Source organism: Coregonus clupeaformis, chromosome 24 (assembly GCF_020615455.1).
Source record: "Coregonus clupeaformis isolate EN_2021a chromosome 24, ASM2061545v1, whole genome shotgun sequence".
NCBI lineage: Eukaryota > Metazoa > Chordata > Actinopteri > Salmoniformes > Salmonidae > Coregonus > Coregonus clupeaformis.
In genome coordinates this window covers 53,182,337-53,203,689 of record NC_059215.1, presented here as the reverse complement: position 1 = coordinate 53,203,689, position 21,353 = coordinate 53,182,337, and the positions used below count along the sequence as shown (strand labels likewise).

Below are 21,353 nucleotides of genomic sequence, written 5' to 3'. Positions count from 1 at the left end.
TTTTTCTATGAATAAACCTGCCAAGATCCTCCAATCTTCTGTCTTGTTTGTGTTCTAGTTGTGAACTTTTTCTCTAAGACACCTTTAATAAACAGTGGACTTTAATAAACAGTGGACTTTAATAGAGTGGACTTTAATAAACAGTGAACTTCAATAAAGAGTGGACTTTAATAAACAGTGGACTTTAATAAACAGTGGACTTCAATAAAGAGTGGACTTCAATAAAGAGTGGACTTTAATAAACAGTGGACTAAAAATAAACAGTGGACTTTAATAGAGTGGACTTGAATAAATAGTGTGGTAGTGTAGATCTGAAAATATACAGCAGAAGCCATACACAACTTATCTGTGTCAATAACAGAAATGCATTAGCTTGACTAAACAACACGTCGTTTCAAGATGATTAGTGTAAGTAAGTAGGTGGGAGAGAGTCAGTCTTGGCGTCCAGATGTCCGTTTAGAACAGACAACAGACTGCTTCTTAACCTCCGGCTCTAACCAGGGCACAGCCAGCCCTGATGTACTGTATGAGAACAGACAACAGACTGCTTCTTAACTTCTGGCTCTAACCAGGGCACAGCCAGCCCTGATGTACTGTATGAGAACAGACAACAGACTGCTTCTTAACCTCTGGCTCTAACCAGGGCACAGCCAGCCCTGATGTATGTGATTTCGTAACATTACGCACGCACGCACGCACGCACGCACGCACGCACGCACGCACGCACACACACACACACACACACACACACACACACACACAGTACCTGTCCTGGTCTCGTTCCCTGACTGACTGGATCTCATAGTAGGATTAATGACATCCTGAGTGCAGTCCTCTGGAACTGACAGAGAGAGTGAAGAGATCTGATCTTGTTCTTGCCTACCTGATTATTTGCCCTGTATTCCACTTTCATATTTAGTCCAAGGGACAGGGAGTAGTTGATCAAATCACCTTGGTTGTCATTAGTAACCAGTCTGTATACACACACACACACACAAGCATCTGCCTCTAACCCTAGGAAGCTCTTTGCCACCTTCTCCTCCCTGCTGAACCCCCCTCCCCCTCTCTCTCTGTGGATGACTTCGTCAACCATTTTGTAAAGAAGGTTGACGACATCCGATCCTTGTTTGTTAAGTCAAATGACACTGCTGGTCCTGCCCTACCCTATGCTTTGACTTCTTTCTCCCCTCTCTCTCCAGATGAAATCTTGCGACTTGTGAAGGCCGGCCGCCCAACACCTGCCCGCTTGACCCTATCCCCTCCTCTCTTCTCCAGACCATTTCCGGAGACCTTCTCCCTTACCTCACCTCGCTCATCAACTCATCCTTGACCGCTGGCTATGTCCCTTCCGTCTTCAAGAGAGCGAGAGTTGCACCCCTTCTCAAAAAAACCACACTCGATCCCTCCGATGTCAACAACTACAGACCAGTATCCTTTCTTTCTTTTCTCTCCAAAACTCTTGAGCGTGCCGTCTTTAGCCAACAGACTGGAGAGGGGTCCAGCTCAGCCCAGTCACCGGAGCCAGACCTCTCTCCAGTCACCACCGGAGCCAGACCCCTCTCCAGTCACCACCAGAGCCAGACCCCTCTCCAGTCTGTCCAGCACCCTGTCCACTCACAAGCCAAACGAAGTGGTCACCAAGAAAAACATCATCAGGTACAGTATATCATCTTGATCAACCATGATCAGTGGTACAATATTAACATGACAAAGGCACAGTAACACAACAAGGCATTGTCCAAACAAGGGGCTTGTTGTTGTATTCTACCATGACGCGTGTCTGTGGAAGTTCACCTTTGGATACTCTAATAAGGCACAGACATAAAGGCAAGGAAAGGGTGGAGAGAAAACAAAGTGGACTCACCAACCAACGCACCACTGGAATGTAAGTCACTTATAATGTAACAGTTACAGTATACCAAAGAGTTGTATGACTAACCCAAGATAGACCAGAGCCTGTCGTTTCCAATGGTAACAAATGAATCATAGTGGGTAGAACAAGCAAGGAGGTGGGCAGAGCCAAGCATGAGGTAGTGAGATCCTATTGGCGCGTTCTAGCATTTATTTGCATATTTCCGTGAGGGAACGCCTACTCTGTGAAGTTCGTGTGTGCAATAACTCAATTCACCCTTGCACTCCTTCTAAACAACGCAATATTTTACAACTTTGGCAAAGGGTAAAGTCTACAAAACGCAGTCTCTGTTACATATTCTAGTTTTGACAATTAGCAGAATGTTGGCCAAAATTCTTCTCCCACTGCCGGCCACTGGGCTTCTCTCATCACCATATTTGGTAGGGAGTGGCAACTCCAACCGGATGCTTCAAATTTCTACATCCGGTGAAATATCTGGCTCATTGTTCAATCTGTGGCTATACTTTTTCCTCTGATGTCACTACTGTGGAAGCATATTGCTGTCAAAATGTATGCGCAGACATATGCTTCCATACTTTACTGCCATGAAGGCAACACCCAGCTTCTCTCTTTAGGTGTGGCCCTGTGTGCAAAGAGCGCCCCCTGGCACACTGGCTGTGGCACTGCCGTTGGGTTGTCCTCAGCGTGTATCTGTTAGTGCTCTGCTGTGGTACTACAGATCATCCTCTTCTGGCTCAGTCCTAAACGTCTGCTGTGAAAGACAAAGATCCTTTCTGGTGATGAGCTTCAACACTTCCTGAAGGAGACAGATAGACACAGCCCTTCCTGGTTCTGGCCCCTGGCTTCAGATTGGTCATTGAACAGCTTCACTCAATAAAACGTTCCTATTTCATGGAGTTGAAAGAATCTTCATGTCTCAATTCTGTGATTAATCAATTGAAGTATGACAATGTGTTAATTTGCATGTAGTGGCAGAAGTAACATGCTTCGTGTTATCTTCTATTGCAAGCTGTCACATGGCGCATGCCTGAGTTTTAAAAGATGTTAATCATATTGTTATGAAGTTATTTTATACTGACTAGAAACAAGCACCTCTGCAAATGAATCTCTCTAAAAAGAAATGCCACTTGACGATCAGTCATATCAAGCCCTTTAATTATAAATATGGAAACGATATCAAAACGTGCACAATCAACTGGTTAGTACCACAACAAAACCGCAATGCAGTGAAAACCTCCAACACAATCATGCTTCAAACAAACCAATTAGAAACAAATGCATCTTAGGTTAATATATATTAATAGTTTAACAGGTTAACGTTCAGCTTATTTCATGTTATTGTTAGTGTACTCCAGCTTACGGAGAAACAGCTTCTAGCATTTTCTAGTTCTATTTTCTAAATGATGTTAAAAATAACATAATACAATTATATTAAGGATTTTGTGATAGTTATGTTGTGCATATACTGCTAATAGATAGAGAAGGAAAACAAAGATACTGTAGACATTCAATTAAAGAAAGAAATAATGATATTAGGAATGTTGCAGCTTTATTACTCCGAATGTAATCGATAAAGAAAGAAAACAAATATATAGAAATTCAATTAAAGAAAGAAATCATTATATTAAGAATGCCGTAACTTCATTTGGACCTTGTTGTGCCAGACACAAATAACTTTTACAGTAAGCTATCTTGAAATGTTATAGTCATTAACGAATTTATGAAACTCGTTACAAAAACATATCATATTTAACCTGTAGAAAATAATCTAATTGACTCACCTGAAATAATAATAACTTTATTTTTCAAATAAAATAAATAAATTGGCAAAGCGTGTTTTATAGAAATGTCAAACTTGCTTTACATAAAGCATTAGATAAAATAGTGCTAAAGCTAGATACTTATCATGGTACCCAACTACCCATGGAGCCAAGGTCTTCTTCTGCATTTTGTCGAGGACAGTTGTCCCTCACCAGGGACATATAATCTAACAGAGAGTCCATTGACTAAATAAATACAGACATACTCAATCCTCTAGAGAAGGTCCTTCCCTCATCGTGTTTAGCATAGCTTACTGCAGTAGGGCAACTCCCCCGGGTTACAGCCAGAGCCATATACTGCATAGATATACATATAATATATATTATGTACCGTATACCGTTTATGGCTGTGGTTACACCTGGCTCTGGCTCAACGAACCACTGTACTGGAGTTCCATCTGCAGCCCTCTGAAGGACCAGCTTCTGATGGGGACCCTGAAACACAACAACAACACATTTCATTCATGTTCATTACATGTATATTTACACTTTACATTTTAGTCATTTAGCAGACGCTCTTATCCAGAGCGACTTACAGGAGCAGTTAGGGTTAAGTGCCTTGCTCAAGGGCACATTGACAGATTCTTCACCTAGTCGGCTCGGAGATTCAAACCAGTGACCTTTCGGTTACTGGCCCAACGCTCTTAACCGCTAGGCTACCTGCCGCCCTACATTACATTCCTGTTCCTTTAGCTCGACATCTTTCTGTTCTAATATCAATGGGAAATGCTAGTAATGCTATGGTCGTGAGTGTTAGGGGGCATCCTCACCTGCATGTAGGGTGGGAGGTGAGGGGATGTGGGGCTCTTCACTCTCAATGACCCCAGGCGCTCCAGGGAACCAGGGTGTGTCTTCTGGAACTGGTTCTGGAACTGGTTCCGCTGGTTCCAGGACTTGAGCTCTGACGCCATCTCCCTGGGCAGCACCCGGGCGGATTGGTTGGGGTACTCCCTCAGTGACGGGGTACGTACCAGGCGGGTGTAGGGGGGTGGAGGCTTCAGAACTCTCCTGGGGGATGACGGTGGGGGGCCTGCTGCCAGTATCTGTGCTGCTGCTGGGGGGGCCGGGAGGGGGACAGGTGAAGAACCCTCCCCAAGGGACTATCCAGGTCCTGTGGGGAAAGAGGGGAACAGGTGCCTTCCGCCGCCATTCTTCTTCTCAAGCTGGGAGAGGACTGGTGCTTGGTGTTACTCTTGTAAAAGCTGGGGCTGTTGGAGACATTCAACGCAGGGCTGGTCGGACTTTGGGCTCTGTAGTGGAAGCCATAGGGAGGAGGGCAGAGCTTGGGGATCTCGGTGGATGCGGGGCCCTCCCTGTCTTTGTGATTATCTTTATCCCTGTCCCGGCTGGGGGGGCTGGTGTAGGAGGGGAGAGAGTGTTCAGAGCTGCTGTCCTCAGAGCTGGACTGGTACAGCCGCTAAGGGGGCTGGTGTAGGAGGGGAGAGAGTGTTCAGAGCTGCTGTCCTCAGAGCTGGACTGGTACAGCCGCTGGTGGGCATACTGTGGAGACCGAACCAGGAACTCTGGCCGTCGGCGTGGCAACCTGGCTCGCCCACGTCCCTCACCCAGGTCATGAGTGACTGACTTCTGGGAAGCCTGAGAAGTGGAAAAAAGACAGGGGAGAGAAAAGTGAGCTACTGTCTCCCTATATTGTGCAATTAATACAGCAACTTCATTATTAAACGTGATCTAGTCTAGTCAATGTATTTTATCAATATAATTTATTACACACCCACAACAATAGACACACAAAACACAATAAAGGTAATCAACACAGTCTACGGTTTTGACAATCTGTGTTATGGTGTTGACGTTCTTTGTTGCGGTGTTGACGTTCTGTGTTATGGTGTTGACGTTCTGTGTTATGGTGTTGACGTTCTTTGTTGCGGTGTTGACGTTCTGTGTTATGGTGTTGACGTTCTGTGTTATGGTCTTGACAGTCTGTGTTATGGTGTTGATGTTCTGTGTTACGGTGTTGACGTTCTTTGTTGCGGTGTTGACGTTCTTTGTTGCGGTGTTGACGTTCTGTGTTATGGTGTTGACAGTCTGTGTTATGGTGTTGACGTTCTGTGTTATGGTCTTGACAGTCTGTGTTATGGTGTTGATGTTCTGTGTTATGGTGTTGATGTTCTGTGTTACAGTGTTGACGTTCTGCGCTATGGTGTTGACGTTCCGCATTATGGTGTTGACGTTCTGTGTTATGGTGTGGACTGTCTGTGTTATGGTGTTGACGTTCTGTGTTATGGTATCGACATTCAGTGTTATAGTGTTTACGTTCTGTGTTATGGTGTCATCGTTCTGTGTAACGGTGGTGACGTTGCGAAGCGTTGGTTGGTTACCTGAAGGACTGGGAGTACTGTCTGCGTACGTGCAGCTCTGGAGTAGAGGGGGCGCTGGAGGAGTTGGTCTGTCCATGTCTCAGAGCCATGTTCTTAATGGAGGGGAAGTGGGAGGGCAGGACTCTGCTGTCTGCAGGGAACACTGGGGTCCCTACTGGGGTGCTGCTCAGAGAAACAGGGAGGGAGAGAGAGGGGGGAGGGGGGAGGGGGGGCAGGGCAGGAGTTAGACAACTGCTAGAGTAGTACAGTTTATGTAGTCAAAAGCAAATCTATTTTTATGGGGTTCTAGGCAGAATAAATATTATAGAAGTAAAGTAGGACCTGCAAACTCAGTTGCTCCACCTTTATTAGTTAACAGAATTCCGATCCAAAAAGGATGTGGACTCTTACCTGGGCCTGCTGCTGCAGACAGAGAGGGGTGTGTTAGGTTTCAGATAGGGCTGGTCCAGATTAGACTCCCTCCAGGGGGAGTTCTGGATGGGGGAGCGCTCAGGAAACTCCACACTGCAGCTGGAGCCCATCCTGGAGCCCTGGGTCTGGGTCTGCTCCACACTGCAGCTGGAGCCGAGACTGGAGCCCTGGGTCTGGGTCTGCTCCACACTGCAGCTGGAGCCCATCCTGGAGCCCTGGGTCTGGGTCTGCTCCACACTGCAGCTGGAGCCGAGGCTCTGGCTCTGGGTCTGGGTCTGCTCCACACTGCAGCTGGAGCCGAGGCTCTGGCTCTGGGCTGAGGACAGGGAGCCCAAAGAGGACTGTATGAGTGGGTCTACAGACGATGAGGAAGAGAGAGAGTCTATGGATAGACAGAGGAGACACAATACAAAGGGTCAGACATGATGACACTTTGGTATAGTTGAATTGCATTGGCATTTCTACTGTGTTAGTTGATAACTCACCATCGTCCAGGGCCACTGCATCAGACAGGGAGCTGTCGTCAGACATGCACAGATCTGGGGACAGAAATAAAATAAGGCTTATTTAAGACTTCATTCAATTAGGGGAAGGGGTTGTGGAAATTATCAACATTACAGTGTAATTCTTATGACATGTACTGCTTATGTGATTCAATAACTAAACAATTGTGAGGAAAAAAAAACTCCAACCTCCATCAGACTGAGTGAGAATATAACCAGAAACCGTACAGTATAAAGATAGACATAGCCTTAATGGCCATGTACTCTTATAATCTCCATGTACTCTTATAATCTCCATGTACTCTTATAATCTCCATGTACTCTTATAATCTCCATGTACTCTTATAATCTCCATGTACTCTTATAATCTCCATATAACTCGTATAATCTCTTATAATCCCCACTGGCCACCCCTCGGAGCCTGGTTCCTCTCTAGGTTTCTTCATAGGTTTCTGCCTTTCTAGGGAGTTTTTCCTAGCCACCGTGCTTCTACATCTGCATTGCTTGCTGTTTGGGGTTTTAGGCTGGGTTTCTGTATAAGCACTTTGTGACAACTGCTGATGTAAAAAGGGCTTTATAAATACATTTGATATGCAGAAACTGCTTCTCCAATAGAAATCCCTGATCACGCTTAGGTGATGTCATGGAGACGTTGGGTTAGCTAAGCTCATGATTAGAAACATGTAATTGGGTCTAACAGTCCAATAAAAATAGTAGCTGAAATACTTTTTCAGTATATCCTGTTCACAGGAGGCTGCTGAGGGGAGGACGGCTCATAATAATGGCTGGAATGAAGTCAATGGAATGGCATCAAACACATGGAAACTGTGTGTTTGATGTGTTAGATACCATTCCAGTTATTCCATTCCAGCCATTACTATGACCCGTCTTCCCCAACTAAGGTGCCACCGGCCGCCTGTGATCCTGTTACTATCATCCATAAAATATCTGTATAAATTAATTGGTCCCAATTAAGCATGAACGACAGTACTATAAAAATCTAAGGCACAAGGTGTCAGTTTGTCACTTTCACGAGGTTGGAGTAATACCATGTTCAACTACTTAAGACATTGGCTCCAATCTAGGTTGTGCCTTTACATTTTGAGAAAATTAACAACTAAGGAATAATTTCTAACTTCTTACTTCTTTCATTGACTTATCAAACCTCAAACCCGGGCTTGGTCTGCTTAGTCTGCTTCGCAAGCGTTCCCAGAAGTATCGCGATGTTGTGCCTCTGGGTTTAGAAACTCTGTGATACTGTCATGAGCCCTCTCACTCCACTGGGTTACCACCTTAAGTTGTTTCCACTCTGCTCACCACTCTCTCTCTACTCAGCCTAACTAGCTCCACCTGTCCCTGCTCTGCTCGGCTCTAATTACTCTGCCAGCTGCGCTGCATTACCCACTAACCTCTCCCAGTATTTATAGCCCTGTCTTTCAGCTCTCCTGTGTCAGATCGTCTGCAAAGCTCACACCCGGAACCTGTTTGCTCGCGCTTCTGGCTCACCCTGGTTTTGTGACCCCGGACCTGCCTGGTTTTTGGATACTCTTCTGCCTCAGGAGATCCAGACCTGCTTCTGCCATTACGACTCCTGACTACTCTTCTATCCCGGTAACTCTGACCAGCCTTCTGCCTTGCTACTACGTATTTTGGATTTCCCTTGAACTGTACTGCTGCCTGGTTTCATTTCGCCCCGTTGTGTCTGTGTTTCCTCCCCCCCCCAGGACTTCTGGACCACCAACCACCGGCGTCATCGGACGCATCGCTGCCACTGGGGGAGGCACAGACCCAGCACATCGGACGGGATAACCCCTGGAGCCTTCACTCACTCCCTACATCCCTTTCCCCTTAAGTTTAAATAAACTTTCTGGTGTGACGCAATTGTGGTCCTCTTGTCGTCTGTCTGAACCGTGACAGTACGATCTGACCATTATGGACTCAGCGCACACTTCCCCCGACATGGAAACCGAAGAACCTGAGCAACCCACCGCCATGCTACGCCTGGAACACACTGAGAGAGAGCTAGGCCGCATGAGCGGCGACATCACCTCTCTGCTTCAGGCCGGCTACCAACAGCATCAGCAGTTCCAGCAGCACCAGCAGCAGTCCCAGCAGCAGCAACAACAACTCGCCATGATCATTCAACTCCTCACCAACCTGACCCCAGCCAGTCTGCCCACCAGCCCCTGCCCCGAGTTACCTGCCCCGGTCATTGCAGCCGCTGCTCCGAACCCAAGATTGGAAACCCCGAGCGGTTCAACGGCGATTCTACCCAGGTCCGGCCATTCCTGACTAGCTGCCGACTTCAGTTCTCCTTGCAGCCAAGGACCTTCGCCACGGAGGGGGCTAAGGTTGGGTATGCCATCACTCACCTGACGGGCCGAGCTCGACTCTGGGGAACAGCAGAGTTCGAACGTCAAACCCCCCGCATGTGCAACCTTCGACCGGTTTGCCGAGGAGATGCTGAAGGTGTTTGACCTGGATTCACCAACCGCAGAGGCGTCTCGTGAACTGTTCAGTATTCGACAAGGCAGACGTACAGTCGCAGACCATTCCATCGACTTCCGAACCCTGGCTAGACGAAGTTCTTGGAACACACCATCGTTGGTGGACGCGTTCTTCCATAGTTTGGCTGACTATATCAAGGACGAAGTTGGTCTCCCATGAACTGCCTTCCACTCTTGATGAAGCCATCGCACTGACTGTCAGGATCGACAGAGGGATACAGACCCGTCGTCGTGAGAGGGGGCGCCAAGGTCCACCTACTACCGGCATTCGGAGAGATCCGACTGGGCTCCTGTCATCTACTGCCACTCACCCAGTTCAGCTTGATCAGTCTGAGCCTATGGAGATTGGGCGAGCCTCTCTCACTCCTGCAGAGCGCCAGCGACGCTTCACCTCAAACCTCTGCCTCTATTGTGGAGGTGATGGACATCGTGTGGTAACCTGCCCTTTAAAGGGCCGAAGCTCACCGGGCATAGGGGAGTCCGGTTGAGTTCAATGACCATCCAGTCCTCCGACCGCAAACCCCTGCTGCAAGTTCACCTCCGCCTCCCTGACTCAACTCACACCCTGGCTGCTCTGGTGGATTCTGGCGCCCGAAGCCAACATAATGGACATCAAGCTGGCACGCCAACTGGGACTGGAGAACCTCCGTTTGACACCTCCTATTCCTGCCCGGGCACTGGACGGACACTTACTCGGATCGGTCACTCATGTCACGGCCCCGGTCTCGATGGGTCTGTCCGGAAACCATCAAGAAACTATCCAGTTTCACCTGCTCCCCTCTCCAGGCCAACCCCTCATCCTGGGTTACCCATGGCTCCGCCCGGCACAACCCTCAGCTCGACTGGGTGACCGGGGTGATCAGGGAGTGGGGAGAGGACTGCCACCGAACCTGCCTGCTTGCCGCCGCACTACCCCCTCGGCCAGTACCTACTAACTCCGCTCCTGACCCCTCCAAGGACCCTGTGTCGATTCTGCCAAGTCCCTGCATCGTTGCAGCTCTGACCTGGGCTGTTGAGGAACAGGTGCTGGAGGCTCTCCGTAACCAGCCAGGTCCCAGCACTTGCCCAGCTGACCGCCTTTTTGTCCCCGAAGACCTGAGGTCCCAGGTCGTTCAGTGGGGACATGACTCCCGCCTAGCTTGTCACCCTGGCTCCACCCGCACTTACAACCTGCTCGCCCAGAGGTTCTGGTGGCCCTCTCTGAGGAAGGATGTACGGGGAATTCGTCCGAGCCTGCCCCATCTGCAACCAACACAAGTCGTCCTGCCAGCCCCCCAGCCGGATTGCTGCAGCCCCTGCCTGTGCCCAGGAGTCCGCTGGTCCCTGCTGCGCCTTGTCCTCCTCCTCCACGGCTCGTCGATGGTGGTCTGGTTTACACCGTCCGCCGCCTGCTTCGGTCCAGACGGAGGGGTAGGGGTCTCCAGTACCTCATTGACTGGGAGGGCTATGGACCTGAGGAAAGGACCTGGGTGCCAGCTAGTCGGATTGTGGATAGGACTCTCATCACCGCTTTCCACCAACGGCATCCTGATCAACCTGCAATCCGTAGGGGGCCGCCCCAGAGGGGTCTCTAACCGTCCTGCCCGCTCGGCTTCCTGTCCTGTGCCTGATCCTGTCTCGGGACCTGTCCCATCTCCCGACCACGGCCCTCCGGCTTCCTCCGAGGATGAGGACGTTCGCTCGGACCGTTCGGAGGAGTTCTAGCCCTCTTCCGGCTCCCCTCCTCCCGCCCGGCGTGGTGTTGCTCTTGGGACTTCTGGGGCCGTCCCTTGGGGGGGGGGTTCTGTCATGAGCCCTCTCACTCCACTGGGTTACCACCTTAAGTTGTTTCCACTCTGCTCACCACTCTCTCTCTACTCAGCCTAACTAGCTCCACCTGTCCCTGCTCTGCTCGGCTCTAATTACTCTGCCAGCTGCGCTGCATTACCCACTAACCTCTCCCAGTATTTATAGCCCTGTCTTTCAGCTCTCCTGTGTCAGATCGTCTGCAAAGCTCACACCCGAACCTGTTTGCTCGCGCTTCTGGCTCACCCTGGTTTTGTGACCCCCGGACCTGCCTGGTTTTTGGATACTCTTCTGCCTCAGGAGATCCAGACCTGCTTCTGCCATTACGACTCCTGACTACTCTTCTATCCCGGTAACTCTGACCAGCCTTCTGCCTTGCTACTACGTATTTTGGATTTCCCTTGAACTGTACTGCTGCCTGGTTTCATTTCGCCCCGTTGTGTCTGTGTTTCCTCCCCCCAGGACTTCTGGACCACCAACCACCGGCGTCATCGGACGCATCGCTGCCACTGGGGGGAGGCACAGACCCAGCACATCGGACGGGATAACCCCTGGAGCCTTCACTCACTCCCTACATCCCTTTCCCCTTAAGTTTAAATAAACTTTCTGGTGTGACGCAATTGTGGTCCTCTTGTCGTCTGTCTGAACCGTGACAGATACTGTATAACCTAAGCTCCCTGCAGACTGCAGAGCCCAATGTGGCCATATGGTGGCAGCAGTAGCACAGGCACAGCACTCACTGTGTTTGGCTGTGTTGTTGTTCTTCTTGTTGGTCGGTGGAGAGGAGCAATCGTTCCTGATCCTGTGCTGAAACACAGCTTCCTGGAGATCCTTGACTTTCCTCTCTTCCCTGTTACACTGCTGCAGCCTGCTCTTCTTCTGTGGTTTGGACAGGTGCTCCTCCACTGAGAGTCTACGAGCCGCTTCAACGATCTGGAGCTGCAAGGCCAGGTCTGTCTCTAAGGAGTGAAGCTCTGAATCCTGAGGGAGAGAAAGTATATATATTTTTTCAGCTTAGAAGAATAACCATGAATTATCAATTTAATAGCCTTCTTGATTGAGCTGGGTTTAAGTAAGTAAATACTGTATTCTGTGTTCAAATCGCTCTTATCAGATATGCACTTTGCCTTTGCTTATAGGCTTTACAACATATTGTTAGGAAAAACTCCTGACCCTACCGATTACCAATACTGTGTAATATAGGAAGTGTAAAGGGTGACCGTGGGAAGGGTTCATATTGGTCTGTACCTCTCCATCCTGGTAGATGAGACTGTGGTCCAGTTTAAAGGTAGCTCCTATTCTCCTGCGGACACGAGGGGGCTTCTCATCAGGAAGTAGAGGGTAGTCTGAAGACAGCTTACCTGTCAGCTCCTGTAAAATAAATACAATCCAAAGTCAAATGAAGTCGTTTCTAAACATACCCCTAAGAGATTACTGCTGAAAGAGCAGTCTGTAACTCTGTTACTGCTGAAAGAGCAGTCTGTAACTTATCTGAACCATTTGTATGTATATATGAGTCTCAGGTCTCCTACACGTCACAAGACTATGTTAGCCCACTGAACTACAGCCTAGGCATTACCTCAGGGAGCTAACATAAGTCTTCAGGTCTCAGGCTAGGTTAGACAGTCACAGCCTCCCTGATGCACCCCAAAAAAATAGAATATATACAGTTGAAGTCGGAAGTTTACATACACTTAGATTGGAGTCATTAAAACTCATTTTTCAACCACTCCACACATTTATTGTTAACAAACTATCGTTTTGGCAAGTCTGTTAGGACATCTACTTTGTGCATGACACAAGTAATCTTTCCAACAATTGTTTACAGACAGATTATTTATTATTTCACTATAATATCACAACTCCAGTGGGTCAGAAGTTTACATACACTAAGTTGACTGTGCCTTTAAACAGCTTGGAAAATTCCATAAAATGATGTCATGGCTTTAGAAGCTTCTGATAGGCTAATTGACATCATTTGAGTCTATTGGAGGTGTACCTGTGGATGTATTTGAAGGCCTACCTTCAAACTCAGTGCCTCTTTGCTTGACATCATGGGAAAATCCAAAGAAATCAGCCAAGACCTCAGAAAAAAAATTGTAGACCTCCACAAGTCTGGTTCATCCTTAGGAGCAATTTCCAAACGCCTGAAGGTACCACGTTCATCTGTACAAACAATAGTACGCAAGTATAAACACCATGGGACCACGCAGCCGTCATACCGCTCAGGAAGGAGACACGTTCTGTCTCCTAGACATGAATGTACTTTTGTGCGAAAAGTGCAAATCAATCCCAGAACAACAGCAAAGGACCTTGTGAAGACGCTGGAAGAAACAGGTACAAAAGTATCTATATCCACAGTAAAACGAGTCCTATATGGACATTACCTGAAAGGCCGCTCAGCAAGGAAGAAGCCACTGCTCCAAAACCGCCATAAAAAAGCCAGACTACGGTTTGCAACTGCACATGGGGACAAAGATCATCATATTTTTGGAGAAATGTCCTCTGGTCTGATGAAACAAAAATATAACTGTTTGGCCATAATGACCATTGTTATGTTTGGTGGAAAAAGGGGAGAATTTGCAAGCCGAAGAACAACATCCCAACTGTGAAGCACGGGGTGGCAGCATCATGCTGTGGTGGTGCTTTTCTGCAGGAGGGACTGGTGCACTTCACAAAATAGATGGCATCATGAGGAAGGAAAATGATGTGGATATATTGAAGCAACATCTCAAGACATCAGTCAGGAAGTTAAAGCTTGGTTGCAAATGGGTCTTCCAAATGGACAATGACCCCAAGCATACTTCCAAAGTTGTGGCAAAATGGCTTAAGGACAACAAAGTCAAGGTATTGGAGTGGCCATCACAAAGCCTTGCCCTCAATCCTATAGAACATTTGTGGGCAGAACTATAAAAGTTTGTGCGAGCCAGGAGGCCTACAAACCTGACTCAGTTACACCAGCTCTGTCAGGAGGAATGGGTCAAAATTCACCCAACTTATTGTGGGAAGCTTGTGGAAGGCTACCCGAAACGTTTGACCCAAGTTAAACAATTTAAAGGAAATGCTACCAAATACTAATTGAGTGTATGTAAACGTCTGACCCACTGGGAATGTGATGAAAGAAATAAAAGCTGAAATAAATAATTCTCTCTACTATTATTCTGACATTTCACATTCTTAAAATAAAGTGCTGATCCTAACTGACCTAAGACATGGCATTTTTTACTAGGTTTAAATGTCAGGAATTGTGAAAAACTGAGTTTAAATGTATTTGGCTAATGTGTATGTAAACATCCGACTTCAACTGTATATATCTCAACAACGGTATAGATATGCATAAATACAACAGTGTGACTACTCACAGCCTCTCTAATGCAGAGCTTCTTGAGGTCTACTAGCTGCTCCTCTAGAACCTGCTGCTTCAGCCTCATGACCCGGGTGTGGGTGGTCAGGTCCTTTCCCGGCGATGTGGAGCTGTCGGGACCTGAGATTATGTTAATTGGGCTTTTTCCACAGAGCACAGGCCTCATGCAGGCATCACATTTGGAGCTTTTATCACAGAATTAACAGATTAATAGATTATAGATATTTCAGCTAGCTACCCTACTATCAATAAACTTCTAGCTCCTGAATTTATCCCTGAAGTTCAATATTTGATACGATAGATTTAGGTCTTAGCATTAGTAATACGTTCTGTGCTTTCCGTAAGGATTTATATCTGAACCTAGAATGGATCTAAAGCTTTCAAATGTATGGTTCAGCATTGTTGATGTGTTAAGCTCTTACCAGAGTTGAGAATGATCCCAGTGTCCGTGTCACTGACCTCTTTATCCACCATGGCTGTTGGAAGGCCTTTTCACAGTGTTAAAACAACACCTGTTGGAAAAAGAGAGAAATAATTCAATCAGATTTATTAAATCATCATTATTCACTAGAAAACATAGCCAATGTTATGATCACTCAGGAAAGGGGAAAATTGCTTCACCTAAAAAATATCAGTTTCCATTCCTGATGCTGAATGTCTCTTTTAATACTGATCCACTCCCTACTAGCTACCCCCTCCTCCTCCTCCTCCTCCTCCTCATATCTCTCCCCCACCTCCTTTCCTCATCTCCCTCTTCCTCCTCTTCCTCCTCCTCCTCTTCCTCATCCTCCTCTTCTTCCTCTTCTTCCTCCTCCTCCTCCTCCTATCTCTTCCCTCTCCTCCTTTCCTCTTCCTCCTCCTCTTCCTCCTCCTCCTCTTCCTCCTCCTCCTTTCCTCCTCCTCCTCCTCCTCCTTTTCCTCTTCCTCCTCTTCCTCCTCCTTTCCCCCTCCTCCTCCTCTTCCTCCTCCTCTTCCTTCCCTCTCCTCCTTTCCCTTCTCCCTCCTGCCCTGTTCTCCCATCACAATAGACAGCAGCCCCCATGCTTGACTCGGCACATGTGGGATGGGACCAGGGGTTAATCCGAAACCGGACTCTATGGCAACAGTCACAGTGCGCACCGCTGTTCTCCGAAGGGAGTGTGTGTGTGTGTGTTGCCATTAGGAATGTCAGAAGGCGTTTAAAGGGACGCACCGTCGCACCCCAAAAAAGAGAACAGGAAAGCAGATGGCTTCAGGGCAAGGGAATTACACCTCTCATGGACTTCACCTGTTCCCCCCTCCCAGAGTCACACACACACACACACACACACACTCTCACACACTCTCACACACACACACACACTCCGACAGCTCTCCTTTCAACCAGTGTCCAGAGAAACAACCCTCGAGGGGCTTTTGAAGTGGAACAATATCTCAATGCTGAGCCTGTCTCTGTAGCATCAGCCAGCTCACATAAAGACACTGAAGATTCATGATATAGCACATCTAGGATTTCACTTACACATTCTCACACTGTTGAACACATAAACAATGTTTATGGTCCATTCTATTGTGTGTGTGTGTGTGTGTGTTCCCCAGGATAAATAACTGAGAGAAACCGGTAAATTATAATACATTATTTATATGAACAGCATGGCGTGAAATGGAACTGTTAAATTATATGCAATGTCTAAATCTGGCTTCTCTACATCCTCTGCATGATGAATCAACGCTCAGGGTGGGGACAGACAGTCCATCTCAGTAGGAGCGCAGTTCACAATGCATATAGACCTACGTATCATCTCACCATTGTAACTTTTTTTCTTGTGACAGGTAGGCCTACATTTGCTGCAGCATATCCTATGGTACAGTAATATAAAGACCGAATGCACGTCTAATTTACCCATCTCCATCTGGCTTTCAGGGGTCAACTTGTTTTTTAATTGAAAAGATTTCTTAATTTTTTATTGCAGCTGCAGAGTTTTGAAACAGCCTAGCACTCTCTCACAGGTCTTTCTCTCTCCATCAGTTCCATTCAAATTGCATCCAAAATAGATAATCCTGTTCTAGATTGATATATAGCCCTATATATATATAGCCCTATATATAGATGTCCTAGCCTACCTCTTTCAGGTAATACATTCAATGCAGTATTAGTCTTATATTTAGCTAATTAATGATGTGTTATGCGTAATATCCACTCCAATTTGCATACCGTCCCAACAGATCCACAGATGATGCAATCTCTATTGCGCTCCACACTGCCCTTTCACACCTGGACAAAAGGAACACCTTTGTGAGAATGCTATTCATTGACTACAGCTCAGCGTTCAACACCATAGTGCCCTCCAAGCTCATCACTAAGCTAAGGACCCTGGGACTAAACACCTTCTGCAACTGGATCCTGGACTTCCTGACGGGCCGCCCCCAGGTGGTAAGGGTAGGTAACAACACATCCACCACACTGATCCTCAACACAGGGGCCCCTCAGGGGTGCGTGCTCAGTCCCCTCCTGTACTCCCTGTTCACTCATGACTGCATGGCCAGGCACGACTCCAACACCATCATTAAGTTTGCCGATGACACAACAGTGGTAGGCCTGATCACCGACAACGACGAGACAGGCTATAGGGAGGAGGTCAGAGATGTGGCCGTGTGGTGCCAGGACAACAAACTCTCCCTCAACGTGATCAAGACAAAGGAGATGATTGTGGACTACAGGAAAAAGAAGAGGACCGAGCATGCCCCCATTCACATCGACAGGGCTGTAGTGGAGCAGGTTGAGAGCTTCAAGTTCCTTGGTGTCCACATCACCAACAAACTAACATGGTCCAAGCACACCAAGACAGTCGTGAAGAGGGCACAACAACACCTATTCCCCCTAAGGAGACTGAAAAGATTTGGCATGGGTCCTCAGATCCTCAAAAGGTTCTACAGCTGCACCATCGAGAGCATCCTGACTGGTTGCATCACTGCCTGGGATGGCAACTGCTCGGCCTCCGACCACAAGGCACTACAGAGGGTAGTGTGTACGGCCCAGTACATCACTGAGGCCAAGCTTCCTGCCATCCAGGACCTCTATACCAGGCGGTGTCAGAGGAAGGCCCTAAAAATTGCCACCCTAGTCATAGACTGTTCTCTCTGCTACCGCACGGCAAGCGGTACCGGAGCGCCAAGTCTAGGTCCAAGAGGCTTCTAAACAGCTTCTACCCCCAAGCCATAAGACTCCTGAACATCTAATCAAATGGCTACCCAGACTATCTGCATTGCCCCCCCCACCCCCTCTTTTACGCTGCTGCTACTCTCTGTTTATTATTATTATTCATGCATAGTCACTTTAATAACTCTACCTAATGTACATATTACCTCAATTACCTCGACTAACCGGTGCCCCCGCACATTGACTCGGTACCGGTACCCCCTGTATATAGCCTCGCTATTGTTATTTTTACTGCTGCTCTTTAATTATTTGTTACTTTTATTTCGTATTATTTTATATTGTATTTTTTTGTGATTTTTTAGGTGTATTCTTTCTTAAAACTGCATTGTTGGTTAAGGGCTTGTAAGTAAGCATTTCACTGTAAGGTCTACACCTGTTGTATTCGGCGCATGTGACAAATAACATTTTATTTTATTTGATAATAAGCTTCTAACTTATAGCCTCTGTCTCTAGTGCAGTACGCAAGCACCTGTGCTCCGCTGGCCTCTCTCCTTAAAAAACGCTCCTTAGCTCTTATAGTCCAATGCAGGAAAAGCTAGACTTGAATAGCTTGCTGGACATTTTTCTGTTTTTGCATTTCTTATACCAATAGAGTATTCGAAGACAGCAGCCAATAGAACTCACGGGTAGTTTGAAAGAAGAGCGAACGCGCGATGGCAGTAGGCTATAGCAGTTATTTATTCAGACCCATAACCATTCAATCTTTGTGAAGAGAACTGAAAGCCTTCTGCATCTAATTCTACAATGATGAAGATAAGAACAACAAAACTTATTTCATTTCAGTTTAAACTGTTGAAAGCGAGGAATGAATGAAGCAACAATATAGAGAGAAAGAGGAGGTAGGCTAATAACATTAGGGGAAATATTATGAAAGGTATATACAGTTGAAGTCGGACGTTTACATACACCTTAGCCAAATACATTTAAACTCAGTTTTTTACAATTCCTGACATTTAATCCTAGTAAAAATTCCCTGTTTTAGGTCAGTTAGGATCACCACTTTATTTTAAGAATGTGAAATGTCAGAATAATAGTAGAGAGAATGATTTATTTCAGCTTTTATTTCTTTCATCACATTCCCAGTGGGTCAGAAGTTTACATACACTCAATTAGTATTTGGTAGCATTACCTTTAAATTGTTTAACTTGGGTCAAACGTTTCAGGTAGCCTTCCACAAGCTTCCCACAATAAGTTGGGTGAATTTTGGCCCATTCCTCCTGACAGAGCTGGTGTAACTGAGTCAGGTTTGTAGGCCTCCTTGCTCAAACACGCTTTTTCAGTTCTGCCCACACATTTTCTATAGGATCGAGGTCAGGGCTTTGTGATGGCCACTCCAATACCTTGACTTTGTTGTCCTTAAGCCATTTTGCCACAACTTTGGAAGTATGCTTGGGGTCATTGTCCATTTGGAAGACCCATTTGCGACCAAGCTTTAACTTCCTGACTGATGTCTTGAGATGTTGCTTCAATATATCCACATAATTTTCCTTCCTCATGATGCCATCTATTTTGTTAAGTGCACCAGTCCCTCCTGCAGCAAAGCACCCCCACAGCATGATGCTGCCAGCCCTGTGGTTCACGGTTGGGATGGTGTTCTTCGGCTTGCAAACATCCCCCTTTTTCCGCCAACATAACGATGGTCATTATGGCAAAACAGTTCTATTTTTGTTTCATCAGACCAGAGGACATTTCTCAAAAAAGTACAATCTTTGTCCCCATGTGCAGTTGCAAACTGTAGTCTGGCTTTTTTATGGCGGTTTTGGAGCAGTGGCTTCCTCCTTGCTGAGCGGCCTTTCAGGTAATGTCGATATAGGACTCGTTTTACTGTGGATATAGATACGTTTGTACCTGTTTCCTCCAGCATCTTCACAAGGACCTTTGCTGTTGTTCTGGGATTGATTTGCACTTTTCGCACCAAAGTACGTTCATCTCTAGGAGACAGAACGTGTCTCCTTCCTGAGTGGTATGATGGCTGCGTGGTCCCATGGTGTTTATACTTTCGCACTATTGTTTGTACAGATGAACGTGGTACCTTCAGGCGTTTGGAAATTGCTCCCAAGGATGAACCAGACTTGTGGAGGTCTACAATTTTTTTTCTGAGGTCTTGGCTGATTTCTTTGGATTTTCCCATGATGTCAAGCAAAGAGGCACTGAGTTTGAAGGTAGGCCTTGAAATACATCCACAGGTACACCTCCAATTGACTCAAATTATGTCAATTAGCCAATCAGAAGCTTCTAAAGCCATGACGTCATTTTCTGGAATTTTCCAAGCTGTTTAAAGGCACAGTCAACTTAGTGTATGTAAACTTCTGACCCACTGGAATTGTGATACAGTGAATTATAAGTGAAATAATCTGTCTGTAAACAATTGTTGGAAAAATTACTTGTGTCATGCACAAAGTAGATGTCCTAACCGACTTGCCAAACTATAGTTTGTTAACAAGAAATTTGTGGAGTGGTTGAAAAACTAGTTTTAATGACTCCAACCTAAGTGTATGTAAACTTCTTTCATGTAGCTCACGTCTCTACACATTCAGGTCATGTTGGAACTCATGTAGCTCACGTCTCTACACGTTCAGGTCATGTAGCCTTAGCCGCTGTGGGTTACCAAGCCCAAGTAATCCACTGTATTTTTTTTTGTGATCCAATTTAATCATTTAGCAGATGCTCTTATCCAGAGCGACTTACAGTTAGTGAGTGCATACATTTTTCATACTGGCCCCCCGTGGGAAACAAACCCACAACCCTTGCGTTGCAAGCGCCATGCTCTACCAACTGAGCTACAGGAGGGCCAAGGGCCATTGGTCCTATCTAGAGCAGTGATGTTTAGAGATGGGTATCGGGCCTGTTCCTGTAGGGATGGGGAGGACACTCCACTGGTCCTATCTAGAGCAGTGATGTTTAGAGATGGGTATTGGGCCTGTTCCTGTAGGGATGGGGAGGACACATCACCCTGTGAGCGTCCCAAATAGCACCCTTTTCCCTTTATAGTGCACTACTTTTGACCAGGCCCCATATCGTCTATACAGAGAATAGGGTGCCATGTATGAGAAACCCCTGGCCATGATGTTATTGTGTTGAATCCCACTGGCTGAGTCGGCCCATATTGGCCCATCCTCTTCCCATTCAGCATAGTAACTCATATCTGTAGTCTACTGTGAACCCACCACTGCTGGCTGAAAACACAGAGGCAAACAAATCCCCTGAATTTGTTTTACAGTTTAGTCATTTAGCAGATGCTTTATCCAGTGTGACTTACAGGAGGAGGAGAGGGGAAAGGAACAGAGCTGAGTGGCTGAGGTAGGGGCCTACACTGAGACAGTGGAAAGGATTCAGGACCTTTCTATAAGTTGTAAACCTATGCCAAGACAAACATCATTTGCCATAATGTCTTCATACTGTGTATGAGCCATAATGTCTTCATACTGTGAATGAGCGTGGAGAATGTGGGCAACACATCAGAACTTTTCTGTAGCTTGTAGCTAATTGCCAAGACATTGACATCATCATATTAACATTACACGTAACCATAGCCTTCATACTGTGTATGAG

General features: G+C 46.6%; 1 protein-coding gene across 1 annotated transcript; it reads right to left on the bottom strand.

Annotated features, from left to right (window-relative positions):
• Positions 1-3,661: 3,661 nt before the first annotated feature.
• On the bottom strand, positions 3,662-12,814 carry LOC121538281 (innate immunity activator protein-like). Its single transcript, XM_041846150.1, has 8 exons — positions 12,804-12,814; positions 12,487-12,541; positions 11,979-12,219; positions 6,929-6,982; positions 6,423-6,825; positions 6,033-6,194; positions 4,464-5,289; positions 3,662-4,128 (listed from the first exon to the last, which is right to left on the bottom strand). The coding sequence occupies exons 1-7, from the start codon at positions 12,812-12,814 to the stop codon at positions 5,088-5,090; spliced, it is 1,128 nt and encodes a 375-aa protein (XP_041702084.1). The 3' UTR covers positions 3,662-4,128; positions 4,464-5,087.
• Positions 12,815-21,353: the final 8,539 nt, after the last annotated feature.

What these genes read in the sequence shown, in the direction of transcription:
- LOC121538281 (XM_041846150.1), bottom strand. An exon ending in TCATCTACCAGGATGGAGAG is followed by an intron (nt 12,220 to 12,486) that starts GTACAGACCAAT and finishes TCTCTCCCTCAG; the next exon opens with GATTCAGAGCTTCACTCCTT. An exon ending in CAGTACTCCCAGTCCTTCAG is followed by an intron (nt 5,290 to 6,032) that starts GTAACCAACCAA and finishes TCCACTTCTCAG; the next exon opens with GCTTCCCAGAAGTCAGTCAC.